General features: G+C 43.3%; 1 protein-coding gene across 2 annotated transcripts in view; it reads right to left on the reverse strand.

Moving 5' to 3' along the window:
- Positions 1-14,696, reverse strand: part of MOB1B (MOB kinase activator 1B) — a 41,504-nt gene extending 26,808 nt beyond the window's left edge. The window contains exon 1 of one of the 2 annotated variants that reach the window (XM_040556793.1): positions 14,510-14,696. In XM_040556793.1, coding sequence (XP_040412727.1) covers positions 14,510-14,523 — 14 coding nt within the window. In that variant the 5' untranslated portion in view covers positions 14,524-14,696. Of the gene's footprint in view, positions 1-14,030; positions 14,356-14,509 lie in introns of those variants that run through there. The other variant, XM_040556794.1, reaches the window with a different exon arrangement.
- Positions 14,697-19,370: the final 4,674 nt, after the last annotated feature.

A 19,370-nucleotide genomic window follows, 5' to 3' on the forward strand; every position in this document is an offset into this window, starting at 1 on the left:
AGTAGGCATCATTAGCGTCTTGTTAGACATAGGGAAACTGAGGCAGAGACTCATTGCCACAGGCCAAGGAGCGAATTTATCAGAGAAGTCCCCACGTTTTCCTTCTGTGCCTCCTTGTCTCCTTTCTCCCGCCACGCCTCTTTTTCAACTCCAAGGCACAGAAACACTGGAAGGAGAGAGCTAAATTCCAGAAAAGCAAGCATTTCAGGCCTTCAAACAATAACAATGGGCTTCAAATTGTAACATGCTGCTAAGAATAGACACATCAGAGTAGGAGCATGTTAGTTTCCAATAGCCAAGATGTCAACATAGAAATTAAAATAAAAGCTTAAGCTACTTTTTGGAAAGCAAATCAATAGTTTCAGCATGTAAAAGCTTATTCTCTGTGACAATCACAGCAGCAGAAGGAGAGCAGGTAAATTGAATCATACATGCTCGAAATCTGCACTGACAAGATGTAATTCGAGCATTTCTATTTATAAAACTGAGTAGTCACAACATTTCTGTTCTGAAGACAGAAGGTGTGCGAGCCAGGCATTACTTTCTTCAGCTCTTATAATACCAAAAAGTCAATTATTTTCCAGTCTGATTCCACTCATTAAAATAAGCCCGTCACATCGTTCACTTGTTTGGAGGTATCAAATCCACCATCAGAATTCAGGAAGCAAGTATTTCACAACCTTACACTCCTTTGATGTTCCAGCATGCAGCAGGTCTAAAGACAGATAAAACAACCACCAGCCTATGACTGAGAAAGACAGCGAGGAGCTTCAGTCCCGTGGTCAGATGCTGCGTGTGCTATGAGCATTTCTGCTGGGCTCTGGGGCAAGATGAGAAACTTCAGAGGCCAGCTCTGCAAGAGCTACAGGCAGTTTTGGAAATGCTGTTCTCCCACCCGACCACTTTCCATGAAGATGACCATGAGACCCCTTGAGCAGAGCAGGCTAATGGCTTGAAATGAGACGTGGTGCTGGAAGTGCTCTAAGACAGTGCAATACTGAGTTACAACTCAACATTAATCGGTATTTGAAGGTCATTCAATGCAGTGGAAGAGTTAAAAGCCAGCAGAGACTGGAAGCGCACAAGCTGATAGCTCTCACCCAGAAAAATGTCCCTTTGTGTAAATTCTTCAGCCACCGTCGCTGTATTATTCTGAACACTAAGAAAAGCAACATGCTTCTAGAGAGCGCTGCCGCCTAACAAAAATAACTTTCCTAAACATTAAGCTGTAAATAGCATAATTCTCTTCCCTCGTATGGAAACACAAACTCCACCAAGATCACTAAGGAAATCGAAGCAGTCCGTCTGGGCAAGAGTTAAGAGCTGCCAACTCCTTGCGCAACACACCTGCTCTCCCAAAATGCAAGGCAGGGGTTAGAAAGTAATTCCAAGCCCAGGGTTTTGTTGCTGGTTTTGTTTCTTTGTTTTAAAAGAAGAATCAGTTAACAATTTCATAGACACAGGGTCGTTCCTCCAGGTACAAGATACGTGGTGTTTATTACTTATACACTCTACTGTAGGAAACTGTACGTAGAAAAGCTCCGTGGAGCACCTTCAGGAATAAGTACCGGACTCTGCCAAGGCACCAGCTGGGCTCACAGCTTTTCTGTGCAAAACCACCCCTGCCATGTTCCCCGAGGTGCTCCTGCTCGCTCCGGAACAGGACTGCTTCCGAAACGCAGCTTTCCTTCCAGAGGCTTCACCCTGCAGGTGTGGGGCTTTGTTCCCACCTCCTGGTGACACGCAGGCAAGGAGATCCAAAAAAAAAAAACAAAAACAAGCCAAGGTTAACAGTTACAAAACACAAGGGCAAGGGGCCTTCTGGAAGAAAAAGGAAGGAAGAAGTTTAGTTTCAAACACCATTTCTTTAAGCGCTGAAAGCCATGCTTAAAAAAAAGCCACCAGCAAACATGCATCTAAAAGTTTCCTCGTCTAAAAATAATCCAGCACAGACCTGGGGGATTTAAAACCTGATTTTCCAGCACGTGGAATTGGCAATGATTGCAAAACAGCACAGGTTATTCCAAAAAGAAATGCTTCTTCAGATGTCTAGAAAAGGGGTAAATATAAAGCCAGAGAAAATGCCACACCCCATTTCTTCAATGAAGTACTAGTATCTGTCCTTCCCCATCCTACCTTTTATCTTTGCTACAACATGGAGTAAGTCAAGCTTCCCGCATGCTTTTCAACATGAATAAATTCTCCAAGGGCTATAGTGACCACTGGTTTTTATAACTGATTTGAAATAGTGCCTCCTTCTACCAAAGGAGAAAATACTGCTTTCTGACTGTGAAATAGGTATTTTAAGGAGATTTTAAATCTCTCTCTATCCTGTTAATGGATAAAGATTGAGAACAAAAATCTGGCTTCCCCTTCTTGGAAAATTAACTGTCTTCGTAGATTAGTGTTTCACACAGGATGGTATGAGAAGAGGCAGATTAAAATGTCATAATCTTATCAGGGGTTCTTAAAAAACACAATATGCAAGACTCTACATGTTAAAAGAAGTTTATCAGATGATTCACATCCAGTAAGGAAAAAGTTACTTAGGGTAGCCTTAAGGAATGTTTTTGCTTTTGCTTGTCCCAACCATCAACACCCAGTGTTGCAAGCTGTCATAACATGTACACTTCCACATTTTTAAACTACTTTTTTTTTTTTCCCTTTCTATGCATACACATTTTAGGCAGTGAAATCAAGCAAATTCAGGGTTCGCCTAGCCTAAGTTGGATGCTGTTGCAGCAGAACAGAGCTGAAGACAAGCTCTTGCCATTATTCCTAGGCAGCCCAGCCCTCAGGGAGGCAGAGGCTCAGCGGGGAAACTGGGGGCAGGGGACTGGCCCCACGGGGCTGGCATTTCGTTCTGCCCTCAGACACTTGCGTGCCCTGCAGCAGGGCACTTGGTGCCAAATCCCCCGAGGTGTTCAGTGGCCGTGGACAGTTTCCTGAGAGAGGCAGGCATCTACACCCCTCTGCGTCTCTCCACCTCTGGCTCTCAGGATGAGCGAAGGGGAGGCGTTGTGCTACAACGCTGAAGTCTTCTGCAACCCCACCCGGGTAGGTGGCACTGGTGTTCCGGCTCTTTACCCAGCGGGATGCAGCCTTTCTCCGAAGTAAGCACAATTCCTAACACGAGAAAGAGGCAAGCATCCAGAACACCATCCCGTAACCAGAAGTCATCATCTGTTTGCTATGCTTGCACACGAAATAAATTCCCTTGTCTGACTTACAGCACGGTCATTTAATACACTTTCATCTCCTGGAAAACCCTCAAAATAAACAAAGCAAACCAGAGTTGCGTTCACTGGATACTACTGGAGCTCTGTCTGCACACTCAAAAACACAAACTAATTCCCAGAGCAGCCAACAGTTGCGGAAGTGACTCAGCTTCGAAAGCCTTGTCCTCTGCAGGACCGACAGCGGTGCTGGACAAAGCAAGGAGAGGGACAGGGCACAGAGGCAAGAGGAAGAATGAAAGAGAATCCACTGGAGAGAAACTTGGGGGGAAAAAAGCAGTACACATTCAGCCACGTGTGTCCTTTTGACTTGCGGGGACAGGCACGCTGACATGAAGACAGCAGAGCAATTGAAATATGCACATGGTATAAAAATTGCAGCCTCCCAAGAGTCTTCTGCCCTCATTTTTCTCCCCTCAAAGCCACGGTAACATTGGTAATTTTAAGATCACTGTAATAAAAAGAAATCCCATATATTTTATGATTAGAAATCTACCAGGAGCTATTATCATCACTGAAATTTTCTTTATGGCTACACAGAACAACAGTCACGTGTTCATTGGTTTAAAGGAGAGAGGAAAAGCACATCATGCAAAACACCCAAAACCTTTAACCAGTGCTACAAGCAAAGATTTCTACAGTAGCAGCAAGAGACGCAAGGATCTCCACACATCCTCCTCTGCCATACATTCGAAAACCTGCTGCAAGAAGGAATCGAGATTATCCAGAATGTTTTGCTGCACATTCCCGGCATCTACTGCCTGCCTCGACGCAAACACAACGCTGTCGTCACTCGCAGAGTTTGTTGTAGGGCAGACCAAAGTTGGCTTTCAAAGAAGGCTGAAGAGTGGGCTGTTTTGTTGGGTTCTTTCAATTAGATCCAGTTTCCTTTACTAGTTGAATATGGGCATTTACAGTGTATGTACACACACAGGCACAACGTATCTTGGAATTGTAGGGCAAAACCAAAACCAGATTTATTTCTACATATTCTAATATCCTAATATTCACGTACTCCTTCTTTAAAGGAACAAGCAACTTTGAAAGAGGCAAACATAAAGTATTCCCTCCTCCCCAAATACTTCTTTTTTTTTCCTCCAAGGACCACTGAGCGGGAGTTCAGTATCTTTATCATTTCAGTCACTAATTAAGTTCTCTGCAAACTAAATAGCGCTTTTTTTCTCCTACTAATGTTCCCCTCTTTTCCCAGGAAATCCTTATTTCTGTCAATTTGCATTAGCTCACTTAAAAGGGAGGGCACAGCGTGAATTCAAACAGAAGTCACAACTTCACCCAGTTATGCTTCAAAGTTCAGTTTCCACAAAGGTTCAAACCTCAGCTTACTGAACGAACGTGCCTAATAAATCATTCAGCAGACAGAAGAACTACGCTTCTTTTGTAAAACCAACCCTTTCCCATACATAAAACTCAGCACTAAAAAGCCATCGGAACACTTATTTCTACTGTACATGAATGTATGGGGTGCATTTTCCTTTGAAGAAAGAGGACTCAATAAAGCTGTAAATGGCAGATTACTGCAAGAGGCTGAAAGGCTGCTAAAAGGGTGCTGTACATACATACCCTGCAGCAAGGACTGCTGCATGAGAACTAAAGCCACAGAGGGTGCAGTCCTGCCCAGTGGCAAGCAAATTCAGAATCAAGAGGCAGGTGCCTGCGACAGATTATACAGATTATAATACATCGTGTTAACGAATGGTAACGCCACCCTGCTCCAGAGCAATGACACCTGCAGGAGGACTCCACCCGGAGAAGTCTGCCACCTGAACCATCTCAGAGCACTTCTCTCTGGACGTTGTGCATGATGAAGACAAAGACCAGAGAGCAAATGCAGGCAGAACATTTTCTGGTTTTAGAGAAACTCTTAGAACCCGTCAGTCAGCTGTTTCCAAAAAAATGTTATGCTCCAAAGAAAATCAATTAGACAGAGGGAAGATGCTTGGTAACAGATGTAGGAGTGAGAATGATACTGCACATGTTACGCAGACACATGGAAACATAAAAAGCAGAATGAGGAACTTGAACGTCATGCGGAGCAAAAGGGAACAGAACAGCTTTTTTTGAGGGAAGCAGAGCAATGCTGAAGTCCTTGCCTGGCAGTCAAAGTGAATACCAACAGGAGAGAGAAAACAAATCAACCACAGAATGTGAGCACCCACAAATGACCAGAAATGTAAACTAGAAGGTACCGTTACAGAAGACACAAGTGAGGAAATTCCTAAAGAATTATAAATCTGTGAGTAAGTTATTTCGTTTTGTAACTCAACTGATTGTGTTTAAGGAAAAGCTACTGTAACGCTAACAAAGAAAGATGGTTTACTAAACCATTTAAGTAGGTGTGAAGGAGTTCAAGATCTTTCAACAAGTAACCAAAAACATCATGAAGTGGTCTGGAGAGCTCCAGCTTGCTTCAGGCAGCCTCACTGCCCAGCAGCAGCATCCAGATTGTGGAGCAGGAGACAAGGAAAGGAGGTTGAGGAGGCAATTAATAAAGCTTGTGATTAACAGCACTTGCCCATCTGTGATTTCTTTACCATAGCACTCTTTCAATTTCATAGAACAAGGACAAAAGTGCCCCATACCAAAGGAATAAGCTACTTTGCACGGCAAGCTATTCTGTTACAGAGATTTCCTTATATTCAGCTCAATTCTCTGTATGTCTTTACGTTACCAATGCCCTCTGCATCCCATCCTAAACCGCATCTACTGCCAACAGTCACACCCTTTAAATACATTTAAGAAGGTAGCAAGCACAGCTTTTCAGAACGCAATCTACACGCTGTTGAGGATGATGAATTACAGTAATAAAAGTTGGCTCTAATATCAAATTAGATCCTGACTTATACACCAAATATAGTTCTTGAAGAGCATGCCTCAGAACATGGATGGTTTCCCAAAACGCTGATCAGTGCTTTTGAAAACCAATGCTTTATGAATGACTAAAGCAAATCTAGTCATACAACCTACGAAAGCACAGCAGGGCATCCAAGAAAAAAAAATGACTAACAACTGTTTAGTTTAAAAGGAAAGTCTTCAGTCCTTTTAAACTCAGTAAAAAGAATAATCTGGTAACGTGTTTAGGAAAAAGGCAGCAAGAATAAAGGAGAAATTTAACTGAATTTTAATGGAAGAGGAATCACTTCAGCACTTCTTAAAAGGCTGGGTTTTACTTTAACCCCCAAGCTGAACAGGCTGACGATACAGCTACGGTGAATAAAAAATAGCTGTCAATTTCCTAGCAGAAACCTCAGAGCATATACTTAAGGTTACACTTCCACCTTGATTAATTGGTAAAATGGGGTCTGGATTCAGGAAGTACCAGAACAAGAGAGACAAAAAATAACAGAGAACAACAGGAAGAAATGGACAGGAGGCAGTAATGAATAATCTAACAGCTTTCCAAAAATACACTGCATTATCTCATCACCAAGTATTTCTTACACATCCCCCGTATTTAATACAGTCTTGTATGTGGTGTGTGTAACCACCTTTAGTAAAAGCTGCCTGTACCCTGCAAAGTACCATAACAAGAATATCCACCTGTCCACAACATCTGAGGTGGAACAATTGCTCCTACCTCCACAGAACACATCTCTTGGCATTAGTTCAGCTTGCGCATCTGACAGTTGCGTCCACAGTCAGTTTAACTGTTCTCCCATGAACTTGTATACAGAGTTTCCTCTTGTCCACTCACACTGCAACAAGAAATTTTAAGAGCTGTCAACCACAACAATTAGTAACAGCACTTGAATTTAAAGGAAAAAAAAAAAAGAGAGAAAGAAACCAACTTTTATATAAAAATAACTTAAAGATTTTTTTTTGGTGAAAGTTAGATTTTACATTACACTTCGGCATTAGGAAAAAAAAGTTCTGTTGTATGATGAGTAAAAGACATTGTAATGCCATTTTGATCCCTGGATCTAGAGCACTCAGCAAGTCCCTAAAACAATTGCTCCATTCAAGTGAAACCAGGACTGTACCACTGGAGTTGGTAAAAATGCAATAAAAATATCAGCTACCAACTAATGGGTTACTTGATTAAGGTCAAAAAGGGAAGCCCACCTAATCGTTATCTGGATTCAAACTGTTTTTCTATCAGAAGTCAGATGTCTCACTTTTTCGCAAAAGAGGAATTTACCAAAGCTTAATTAAAATCATTTATTCTCTCTGCCATAAAGAAAGGAATTCGACTTGTGATGAGGACAACAAATTCAGGCGTTCGCAGTTCTAGTCTGCAACACGTTCTTCTTCACTGAAGAAGGGAGAAAGATTTTGTACGTCAGCAGTGCTCATATCCCTAGGACACAAGTAACTAACTCTGTAGGTAAGCTACCAAATGAAAAGATAATATGCAATGATAGGCAAGCAAAACAAGAAGGTGGGAAGGGAGCAAGCTTCAAATAAAACTAAACTGAAATATGGCAAGGATCACAGGAGGTATGTAAGAATAACAAAAGGAATGAATTCCTGCCAAGGAACAGCTGTGAGCTGGAGGAGGGAGGGAGAAAGTCCCCTTAAATCTGCAAGTTACAGCAGTGCAACAGAAGTCAGTGATTTGAAGGGCCTAAGAGGACCAAGAAGGTGCACTTTATCTGAAGAAAAACTGAGAAAAAAAGTCCAGTGAAGAGTGAATGAATTAACTTCCAAGTCATCAGCAATTCACTGCTTTTCAATGTTTCAAAAATATACTTGCGAGGATAAACTCCTTTTACCTTCGTGAATTCACTGTGGGGGACTGCCTATTTATTAACACAAAATTACCATCTCGTAAGCATGAATTTGGTGTCTGCTGACTCAGGCTATTTATTAGAAACGAGAAGACCTGAATATAAAAGAACACTTCTGAGATGCACAAAGCATTTTGCTACAGTGCACAAAGCTGTGTAACTTTGTGGTTATTTCTTTAGGACCTGCTTCAAACTGATCCAGCAAAGCTGCGCACACACGGATTCAGGTAACCTAGTCAGAATACATGACAGCTCTGTAGGGAATTCTGTAGCACCCTGCTCAATTTTAACATTCGGTGTGTTTCATCCCAGAAGAGGAAAACAGAACAGATCACTTCCTCCAGAAGAGAGGTCTTCCTCTGTAAGAGATCCCCCTGCACACTCCAAGAACAGTAATTTTCTTGTCCATAGTTGTCCCTTAGAGACACTTTCAAAAAGGACTTTTCCAGTTTTTCCACTTTCGTCACCATTCACCTGTGTCAACCTTCCTAAAGCACAGCACTTCACACGGCTGCCAATACGTCCTCTGCAACTTCTCTTCAGTGATTCTGGCATGCTGTGCAGCCGGTGAAGTTACAAGAATGACAGCCAGCACTACACTAGTGCCACAGAAGTGCTATGGAAGTGAAAGGGAAGGAAATGCCACAGTTAAAAAAGCAACACGCACAGATATGACAAAGCACTGGACCCTTATAGTCCCACCTCATTACATTTAAAGACTAGAGGAATAAAAAAAAATCTGTGAAAAGCAATTAAGTTATATTTGGCTATAGCCAAAACCAGATTCTACAGCATTTCAGTACAGACAACCCACAACCTCCCTCTCTGCACATTTGAAAAAAAGACAAAAAACAAACAGTAAGTTCACTGTGCCTCAATTTTAATAGGAAATGGCTTAGTTTACAAATGCTAAAAGCAATTCAAAGCATATTCCGTGGTTTAAGTTGATTTGTGGGTCAAAGGCTTATTGATAGCTTTAGCAGCAGAAGCTCTGTTACTGCTTACTACATAAGACTTAAGGTGGCATAATTAAATGCAGCAATTTACCTCTCTAAGACAAACAAGCAGCTTCGCTCTGCCAGCCTTGGGCATGATATTATCACGCTTATGACTCTTAAACCAAATGCTTTTATTATTTCATCCTTTTTCAATCAAAAAAGACGTATCTTGCAGGAAACCTACAGCCTAAGTTTTAAGTGGGACCCCCGGGCTGTCCTTACCACAGTTCCCTGTTGCCACGAAGAGATCCTAAATTCAAAGACTTGACAGAAAATTATCCACTGCATTAGACACCTCTTCCAGATTAAAAGCCGAGCTACGTCACACCTGCACAAATCCTCCCCTAAAAGCGATCCTTGTTCCATCACCGTTCTCATCTGACAAATGTAAACAGCTAATTGCATAGCTCCACTTACATTGCAAACACAAAGAGAGAAGAACAAACAAGGGAAAACAATTGTGGCATAAAAACAAACAATTAGGAAGCAATTAAGACCGGACATCCACTGCCATGCAGTATATACAACTTTCACACTGAACAATGCCACTTTTGGCGTGTTTGTTTCTTCACTTTAAACTGATGCTTCCACGTGGAGAGAGAAGCATCCAAGAACATCTGCAAGTGTCAATCCTTCATCTCACCAATGAGATGCGCCCCAAAACAGCCTATTAGTGCCAAGACTTCTTTTCAAGCCCGATTCCAAGCTCCGACACCTTGCAGGCTGAGTGGGGTCTGCCCAGCTCTGTTACTCAGAGGCAGACTCATTCTTTCCGAAACGAAGCCAGCGCCTGTGTAAACTGAGCTCTGCAGTCCTCTACCGCCGCCCTTAACGATAAGGCAGCAGCACTCGAGCACTGCTGGCTCCAATTTATTTGCGTTTCATGGTATGCAAATTTGGTCAGCCGCTTTCAAAAAGCATACATTAGCTTACTGTGACAAGCAGACATTTCACCAAACTCATCAAGAAAGAACAAAATCAGTGACAAGGGAACGGCAAGGACTCGACTGTCTCAGAAGGCAGCAACGCACACAGAGCCGGATGAAGTCTGAGGACAGGTCTGATCATACACCCAAGCTAATTCAATTGCCAGTTTGCACAGAAAAGAAAGAATCCTCCTCCCTGGCTTTTGCCATGTTCACACACTCCTGCTGCTTCCGTTACTCTAGCACCATCCCTCAGTCTCACTACACCATGACCCCAAGTAGCTAAATTAGCAAAAAACTAATTCTGCCAAAAAGGAATTCATAGTTTTCTGCTGTTTAGCTTCCTCAACCAGCTCGTAAGAAGGATGACAAGTGCATCAGCACACTGCACCCTAATAAACTGGTTTAGGTTCTTCAGCAAAGACAAGTGAGGAGGGAAGCGTACTTTAAGTAGTGTTTTTCAATGGTCTGAGAATTGGAAAATATACTACAGGTAGTGCAAGGGGAACACGGGCACTTCTGTATGAGTTGTAACGCTGTATTCATCACCATGGTTTCTGGAAGCTTGCTGTTCTTTGGTTCTCCCTTCCTTAAAAGCGACAAGCTGCCAGCTGAGGGGCAAATCTCTTGACAGCAAGCCTTTCAAAACAGGAATTAAACACAGAGTTAACACTGCAATTGGAACGATGTACTTGAACAACATGACACACCAACTTCAGATGAGAGTGTGTATTTCAACAGCCAACCATTCAATGAAAACTATAAGCAGATAAAAAAAGAGGAAAAAAAAGTAGAAAAACTACTTCCTGTGTGGTTCAGGGTCACAGCTGAATCCATATGAACTCTACCTCTAAAGAATCCTTCTGGGTTCCTCAAAACTCAAAATTACAGTTTTTAAGACTTAACGAAAACAAATCTTTAAAAACTTGGCAATAAGTTTTGCAATCCCCTCTCTGATTTACTCATAGGCAAACTCAAACCTTTCATTCCCAGTACTCTTCAAAAAAAAAATAAAGGAACTGAATGCATCGATTTTGTGGTAAGGCAACATATTCATGTGTCCAAAGCCTTTACCCTGATCTCTTCTCTAGGAACCCAGCCGGCACAGCAGTATCACATTAGTCAAAGCAAAGAATAGGTCGTACTCGCTCCTGTAAAACCTGTATTTTAAAATAAAGAGAACAAAATCATCTAATGTTGGACAAGCACATGTGCCATTTCTAACAGTTTGTGAATGCCTACACATTGATTTTCAGCGACTGAGATTCCAGTTCAGAAGTGCCTAACAGTCTGCTGTGGGAGTCCTTGCTAAAGAGGAGAGAAACACAACTTCTCCAGCTTTTAATTACAGAAGGAGCACTCACGAAGCGCTCAGCTGCTCTGTTGGACTAGAGTAAGCTGAGAAACTCTGCCCACTTTAAACAGCTTTTCCAACAGGTTAAGTAGCAGCAACTGAGCATCGAGGAAAGCTAAAGGAGAAGGAAATAGCCGTGATGTTAAAGACCAGGAGCAGGCAGGGAAATCGGGAGGGCCATAATGCTCTTAAAGCCAGAAACAAAACCACCAGCTCTGATTTTGATGCTGCTCCACAAGAGATGTAAGGGAAAGAGGAATGTCCCACTGCACCTTCCCCACATATTCATACACACAGAAACTCTGACTTCAAAAAAAAAAAAAAAAAAAAGCACCACAACAACCCCCACACAGAACAAACTGCTAGAGGCTCTACCATACCGTGTTAGGTAGCAAAGAGTACATCTTTCCCCTCTTTGGTTTACAAGTTAACTTCATTTTGATTCATAAACCAATTCCCACCTCAAACAACGGCTACTCATCCCCACCATTACGTGGCGTTTCCATCAGCTCTTGGTCTGCCAAAGTCCCACCACTTATGACTGCTTATACAAATCCAGTATTAAGAAACTCCTGGAACACCATACACTGGAATTTTCTGAGAGGGATTTACAGACTACACAGACAGCTTTTATATAAAAAAATCAATAAAAAATATGGTTTCATAATATCAATAATAAAAACACTTTCCTTTTAAAAATAAATTACTTTTATCTAGCTGCTTTTTTACGTAAGTTTTGCCAGCGCAGGATAACACAAGCGTGTTACCATATGGCACGCCTACCAGAACTATCTTTAATTTTTTTTCGTGGAGATGTAAGCTACAGTACCTGCAACTAAGCTGTAATTTCTTTTACAGAGAACTTGTCAAGTTGAATTTTTTTGGAACTAAAGATATTTTCTAGTTCAATTCCCTTTTTTTAATTATTTATTTTTTAATGAGATGACCTATTAACCATTGCAGAAGTCTATAAGAAGTGTTTTCAGAAAGGAAGAAACTGATCAGAAACAGAAGATGGTGATGCTGAGAATAATTGCTGTCAAAACCAAGTTGTATTAATTCAGTGACTTGTCTCAAAAGATACTCTTTTTATAATGTTATCCATAGCAAGAGAAGACAATGGTTTCCCTTGATTTTTCTCCCCATGTAGCTTTATATGTCACTGGCCCTAGCAACAGAGAAGAATAGCAACGGATTCGTCAGTGGACAAGGACCATGCAATGGGCTTGCGAGGGGGGCCCCAAGCACCCTGTGTTATCCAAGCACAATCACCCTGCTATTTGACAGCAAACAAAGTCTGCAAGCAGAACGTGGCTTTTGATACCATACTTGAGTGTCAAACTGACAAACTGCAGCCAAGTTGCTGATGATAAACCTGCATGACAGGTTCGTCGTAATTCAGATAAAGTGTTTCTAAACACTGACAACCCTGAGCTGCTGCACTTCTACTGTGTGTTCAAAATTGCGAGCCTGTTCACAAAAAGAGAACGGGACCACACAGACGAAATACAACTTTGTTACCTCCATACCAAGGAAACTTGTGGTGAAAAAGGGGGAGAAAAAATGCTCTGAAAATCTGTTTTAGAAGTACTATGAAAATGTGAGGGTTTTGCAACACAAAATAAAAGTTTGAACTACTACATCAGTAAAAGTGTAAAGATGTCCAACCGCTATGACTGAATAGCTCTATCAAGATAACATGAAGTTGGAAAAAAGGTGATGCTGACTTTCTGGATACTAAAAAAAAATAATCAGTACTTGCAAGTAACACACAAACAGCTTTCCTGGTCTCCCCAAGGCCTACTGGGCATCCCAGGAAACTGTTTTTTAAAAATCCATTTCTAAACTGCAGATGAGCAAATGAGGTGTCGTTGACCACGCTCTGCCAACGACAGCTGTGACAGCTTTGCCAGCATTTCTAGCTTTGCCATGCAACAACTTCAGTTTCCATTTCTATTTTTCAACCAGCAGGACTACTAGAAACAATGGAGGCGGGGGGAACGGGGGGAAGGTTCGCTTTCCTAGGTTTCAGAAGGGTCTGGAAAAAGAAACAAAAATCTCATTATTGCCTGTGACAGAGGGTGGAGGGTTTCATGCTTTTCCGTTACCAGTTAGCCAAATGCCACGGAGTGTGAGGCTGTCTAATTTGCAAACCAGACTCCCAGGACACCGTCGTATGAGAAACCCTGTCCCCCTTCTCCATTGCAGCAGCTGAGAATTATGAAGGAGGGGGACAGCTGGGCTTCTCATTAGGAGCAGCGCTCCTGAATCTGCGGACAATCATTTGTGCCCACCTCTGACTCGCAGCCCCGACCCTGCAGCTGATAGGTGTCTTTCAATTCCCTCTTGGGGCAAGGCAGCACGAGTGCAATTACAGGCAAGCTGCTGTGGTACAGCAGGGTTAAAAGAGAAAGGCAACGCGGAGGTTCGGAGGACGTTAGCTAGCGTCGGTGTTACCCATCTCCACGCAAACCCCACTCGCCAGAACCCTCCAGTTCCCCTGATGAAGTGTCTCCTTGGGAAGCAGGCTGCACGTACATCTGGTGGTTATCAATATAAGCCTTTAACAACTGTCAGAGATTATGGCAGCAGACCCACTCGCTGCTCGCATGTAACTCTGGCTGCGCGCTCGGTGGGGCAAGGGCCTTCGGCGAGCTTCGCTCCGCGAGGGCTCCCTTTTCAGCCGCTTGTGTTTCCCTTCTTTCCCTAGAGCGCATCTTCTCCTTAATTAATAGGTCACTGAACCGGTTTATGTTAATTGTCAGAAGTACCTCGTCTTTGTCCCCAAGGGGAGGGACCGAAGTTCATTCAGTTGTTGTCTACGAAGCGAAATTGCAAAATGCCAGGTTCTGCGCGCACCTCAATTGCCCCTCGTTCCTCGGGGAGCTTTTTAAGGCCGCAGCAAACGATCGCCTCCCCATTAGCGCCATCCACCCTGCCAGCGGTCCCTCGCCGGGCAGCCTGAGCCCGGAATTAACTTTGAACCGCTCTTTTGAGTACAAATACCGACGTAAAGGTTAAAATTAAAGACCGAACAGACTCCGGAAGATGGGTGTTTTCCCCACGAAGCCTGCCCTCGCCTTCCTGCCGCTGCCTCGGGGCCGCCCGGCCGGGAGGGGCCCGCGGCCGCCGTTAGGGGGGCACAAAGGCAGCGGGCGGCAGGGGCTGGGGAAGCGGGAGGGGACGAAGGGAGGCGCGGAGAGGGGCCGGGGGCAGCCGCCCCTCGCCCCCCCCGGCCACGGCTACTCACAACAAGAAGCTCATGGCGATGGCGGCGGAGCGGGACCGGCGGCTGGGCTGGGCTGGGCTCGGCGCGGCTCCCAATGGCAGCGGCGGCGGCGGCGCAGGGCGGGCGGCTGCGGGGAGAGCGCCGCGGGGCGGGGACACGGCGACACCGCCTCCGCTCACAGCCCGGGCCGTCGCTGCTGTCTCCTTTCGGTTGTTCGTGTGCCCCCCCCCCCAGCCGAACGACCCCGTCTCCAATGCCCCTCACACCTCTCCCCTCACACACAACGGCCCCCGCCAGGCTCTGTCCCCCCGCAGCCCCGGGGGACCTAGATGGCACCGGGCAATACTTCAGGGCACGGGCAGAGCATAAATGTTGTGACAGCCTTGGCAAGTGAAATCCTTTCTGCTCTGTCCCCTGCCTCATGTACCCTGTCCTGTGTCAGAAATCGAGCATTCCCTGACAAATTTGTGCGGCCTGTCACACCTGTACGCGGTGGAAGTGTTGACATTTCTGACAGTGAACCCTCAGCAGGGCAGCCCCCTGTTTTTTGTGGAGATACGCGTGTGGTAGTAGCCTCTGGGCAGCATATAAGAGCCCCACAGTTACTTACCAAGTGCTGTGGAAGAACTGTGAAAACTGCTGAAGCACTATGGCCTGCCCATACCCCTTTTCTACTCCAAATTGTTTCCCCAACATCCTGTGGAGCGAGCCTATGGGATGCAGGAACACAGTAGTATGCTTTATGTTAGCATGTTGTGTCACATTACAACAGAATTACTTATCCAGATTGCCCTAAAAGGTCAGTAAATGACTTTATCCTCATTATCCTCACCTTGCCACAAAAGGGTGCAGCTACCTAAACCTACAAGTAATCACCAAGGTCATAAAAGGAGATCGTGAACTTCTGCATCTCTGCCCTCTTCACTAACAGTCCTGACTAAACAAACGTATCAAAATGGCTTCCAATATTTCAGAAGTATCAGTGTTTGATTTTTCAAACAATCTTTAACTAAGCTAGCTGGGGCCAGCAATCAGCTAAGGAATGACACACCTCAAAACTGAAGATATGGGCAGCTGCAAACTCCTGAAGTAAAAAAAAAAAATAAAAATCCAGTCCTGCCTTCAAACTCTTGGCAGGTCATCAACACCGCCTTCACCCAGTCTCTGCCCTGACCTGCCTCACCTTGCGCAGGTGTGGGTTAAAACCCACACGTCCTCCCATACGCAGATATTTTACCTACAGCACGGTCACAGTATCATTCCAGCATGAGACGCTTTCAGAATAAATGCAACTGCATCTTCACTGGCATTGTTCCACCAAATGCAAACCAAGGGAGCACAGCGCATTGCAAAAGACAGCCCACAGTTCATTTGACACCAGATGACAGCTGCAGGCTGTGTTTTTGGGGTCTGGGACTGCACTCCCACTCCCAAACCAGGAATGATGCTCTTTGGTCTTGGGCTTGTCTCAGCTGCTTTATAAGCTCCAGAGGAAACAGAGCAGCATCCAGAATGCTTTAAAGTAAAACCTTATATTCAAACCCAACTAGGGCCACACATCCCACTACAGACTTGGCCACATCCAAGTGGCACCTCTTGACAGAAGAAATGACAATCCCAGGAGGTTGTTTCACATGAAAACCTGCTTCTTTATAGGTCAGTAAGAAGCCGGTTGGATTTTGGAGAGCTGACAAGACAGACAGCCTGGCTGTCTGTGAGGTTCCCTCCTGCCCCAAGAGGATTGTGTGGCTGCAGGCTACCCCACAAAGACTACGGCTGCAGGTAGGCCAGAGGAAAATCTGCTTTTGGATTCGTTACAGGGTAAATTCAGTACATCCAAACATACTATAATCCCACACAGCATTAAGTTTCTGTTGGCACATCATGGGTTTCTCTCAAGTAGAATGCCTTACGTGGTAACATTGAGAGTTGTCTTATTCTCTTGTGCTTTTAAAAGCTGAAACTGCATTTTCCACATTCTGGCTCTGTCCTCCTGACCAGGTCCAAAATGCCAGGTCAGTGTATTTCGAAGTGAATGAAAATTACACTAGTGTTTTAGGACTCTTTTAAAACCAAGTGTTCTACCAGGCAGCAGCAGAGGCTTAATTAAAACCCAGTTCCCAATGTTTGCAATTTTCCTTTTGGCCACATTAGTAAAAGCAGGCATGAAATGGGGCTTGCGGCACTTTTTTGCAGACTTTGTCAGACTAAGTTGGCCACGTAAATCCAACTCAAAAACACAGTGCTGACCTTTCTGACACATTCACGTTGGGACACGAATAACCTGCATTCTCTTTATCCACCCATACGCTTCCTTCTACCCACACAACATTTTATTTTAGCGGCAAGTTAAAATTAAATGTCTGTTACTGCCACAGTCAGTAGGAAACACTTTGCCTGTGTGGCTGAAAGGAGAAATGGTTACATAACATGTACAGTTGATGTCTCAAATTAGTATTGGTCTGCTCACGATGGCTAAGGGCCACGTGAAGTGCTCACTTCAGACGCTGCCGATACAAGGGACTGGCAGCATGCTGCAGTCTTACGTAAGGATCAAACTGCTCAGTGGTTCAAGACACGGTGAATGTACCCAAGCCCTGAAGACTGTCATTTTGGTTTATCCATTATAATGTAGAGCTTAAAGAATTACTCTGAAAAGGCCCTCAAGCTGAAAAAGCGCTTTGGTTCTGAACTGAAGTTTGTAGCAAAGATTATAACACAGCTCAGTAAACACAGAACATTCAGGGTGAAAAAAAAGTTCTAAAATTAAGAGCTGAATCCTTACTATATATGGACTACAAAAAGGGAAACAATTTTATTTTGAAATGTAAAAAAGTGTCCACATACTGAACTCTGTAAGCATTCTATCCATATTCTAGATTAAACTTGTCTAGCATCGGACAGTTTTTCAAATCAGATACTTGTCTGTGCATTAAAGTAAGGGATTTAATTTGTGTACAAGCAATACCTAGAGGACTAACTACAGAAATGTAGTGAAGCATTTAAGTATAAATATCAGATTGAACCTGTGATATGTACTTGTAACTCTTCTCTACAAAAACCACAACACATGAAAAAATTGCAGGAACTATGTGGTATTACACAGCAGTCCTGAGAGTTGCCATAATCCTGGAGCTGCCATAATCCTGAAGCTGCAATAGTATATCCCATCAGCTTTGTTACTGCTGGATTGCAGAAAGAGAAATAAATACAGCACTCCGTGGCCTTCCACACTGTTACAGTACTCACATGTATATAATTCCTGATGCAACGTTTGTACACAATTGTCTCAGAAATCAATGATTTGTGGAGAACCTTCTCTAGAAATTTCAACAGCATATGGAGCATGGACACCATCTGCAGAAGGTTCACAGTACTTTAACTTCTCCATGCAAAATACGCTCTTCCTCTTTTCCAGTCAGCGGCCTCACTCAGGCTAAGCTCATTATCTCCTGCTGAACGCTGAGAGGGTTGTACTTGTATAACTTTGTAACGGGCCCATCTTTCATAGAAAGTGAGGGAAGGCCTACTGCTTGAATAACTTAAAATAACAATTTCAGAATACACTCCAACAGAATATAAAGTCAATTTTACTTGATGACAGATTGCATTGATAAATAATGCATCCCAACACTAAATATTTGTTTTAGTATGAGCTGACCAAACAAAAGAATAGCTAGTATAAGTTATTTTTAACAATAATCTTTTTAATGGTGCGTATTAAAAAAAATAGTATCTTACAAGGCTGGAAAAGGCTGCTTGGTCAACAAGCAGCATGGAAGGGGCATCTTCTTAGTCTCTTTATTTTTACTTAGTGTAACTGATTTCCTCTGGTAAGTAAGATTCACTCAACATCACTACCGAAGAGTGAATAAATGCAAGTTCTATCGTCCTAGGATGATTTTCTTTTTCTTCCTCCAGTTCCTGTTATCCGAAGTGCAGGGGTTTTGCTCCCTCAGGCATGCTGAAGCCCGGAGATTCCTGGAAAACTTCAGTGTCGACAGATGCCCAACAAAATGGTGCCCTCTAAAGGTAACTCGCACACACTGACAAGCTACGGGACACTCAGCAGTGGGCTATGTTTCACTGAACTTGGGAGGCAGGTGTTTTGGAGGTAAAGTGGGTAGAAGACTTGTATCTCCGTTGAGGAGAATCAGCCTTACACCTTGTCTGGATCACAAACCTTCAAGAACAATTAATCTGCATGAACGAGGAACGCACATAGCATTCACTTGACGTGTAAGACTCACTAATCTGCTTATTCAGTGACAATTTACAGCATGACAGCCAGCTAGCCTAGAAAAAGAAGTGTTTGAGAGGAATTACAGTAATTAATTTTTGCACCAGTAAAGTTTTCTCATTTAAAGAAGGTTTTAAAGAGAAACCTGACATTTAGAATATGAAAAATCTTGAAGGTGAAACACTTCAGTACCACTAAAGGAATAGACATTACTTGGAAAATAAGTATATGATTCACCTTGAAAATTAAGAGTAAAAAATTGAATGCTATTGCCAAGAGATCATGTTTTAATTCTTTTAATATTTTAATGTTGTTTAATAGTCTATAAGAGTCTCTAAAAGAGTTTATTGCATGAAATAGTTTATAAAAGCAGCAGCTGTCAACAATGAGATGACTTAGAATAGGTTGTTTACAATTTCAAAACACTGATAGGAAATGTTCAAGGCTTCTGAGTTATTAATGGGTTGGCAGTACTACAAGGTGAAAGACTTCTGTTGAAATCCTGAGACACTTGGACTGATAGCTCGTGACAGCTTGATAACACAACACTTGAGGATGCCAAGACTGGAAGTAGAGGATGCAGGACAGCAGAGGACCATCTTCCCTGTCACGGCCATCCATCACTGCCTTCCTGACCACACG

Source organism: Cygnus olor, chromosome 4, assembly GCF_009769625.2.
Source record: "Cygnus olor isolate bCygOlo1 chromosome 4, bCygOlo1.pri.v2, whole genome shotgun sequence".
NCBI lineage: Eukaryota > Metazoa > Chordata > Aves > Anseriformes > Anatidae > Cygnus > Cygnus olor.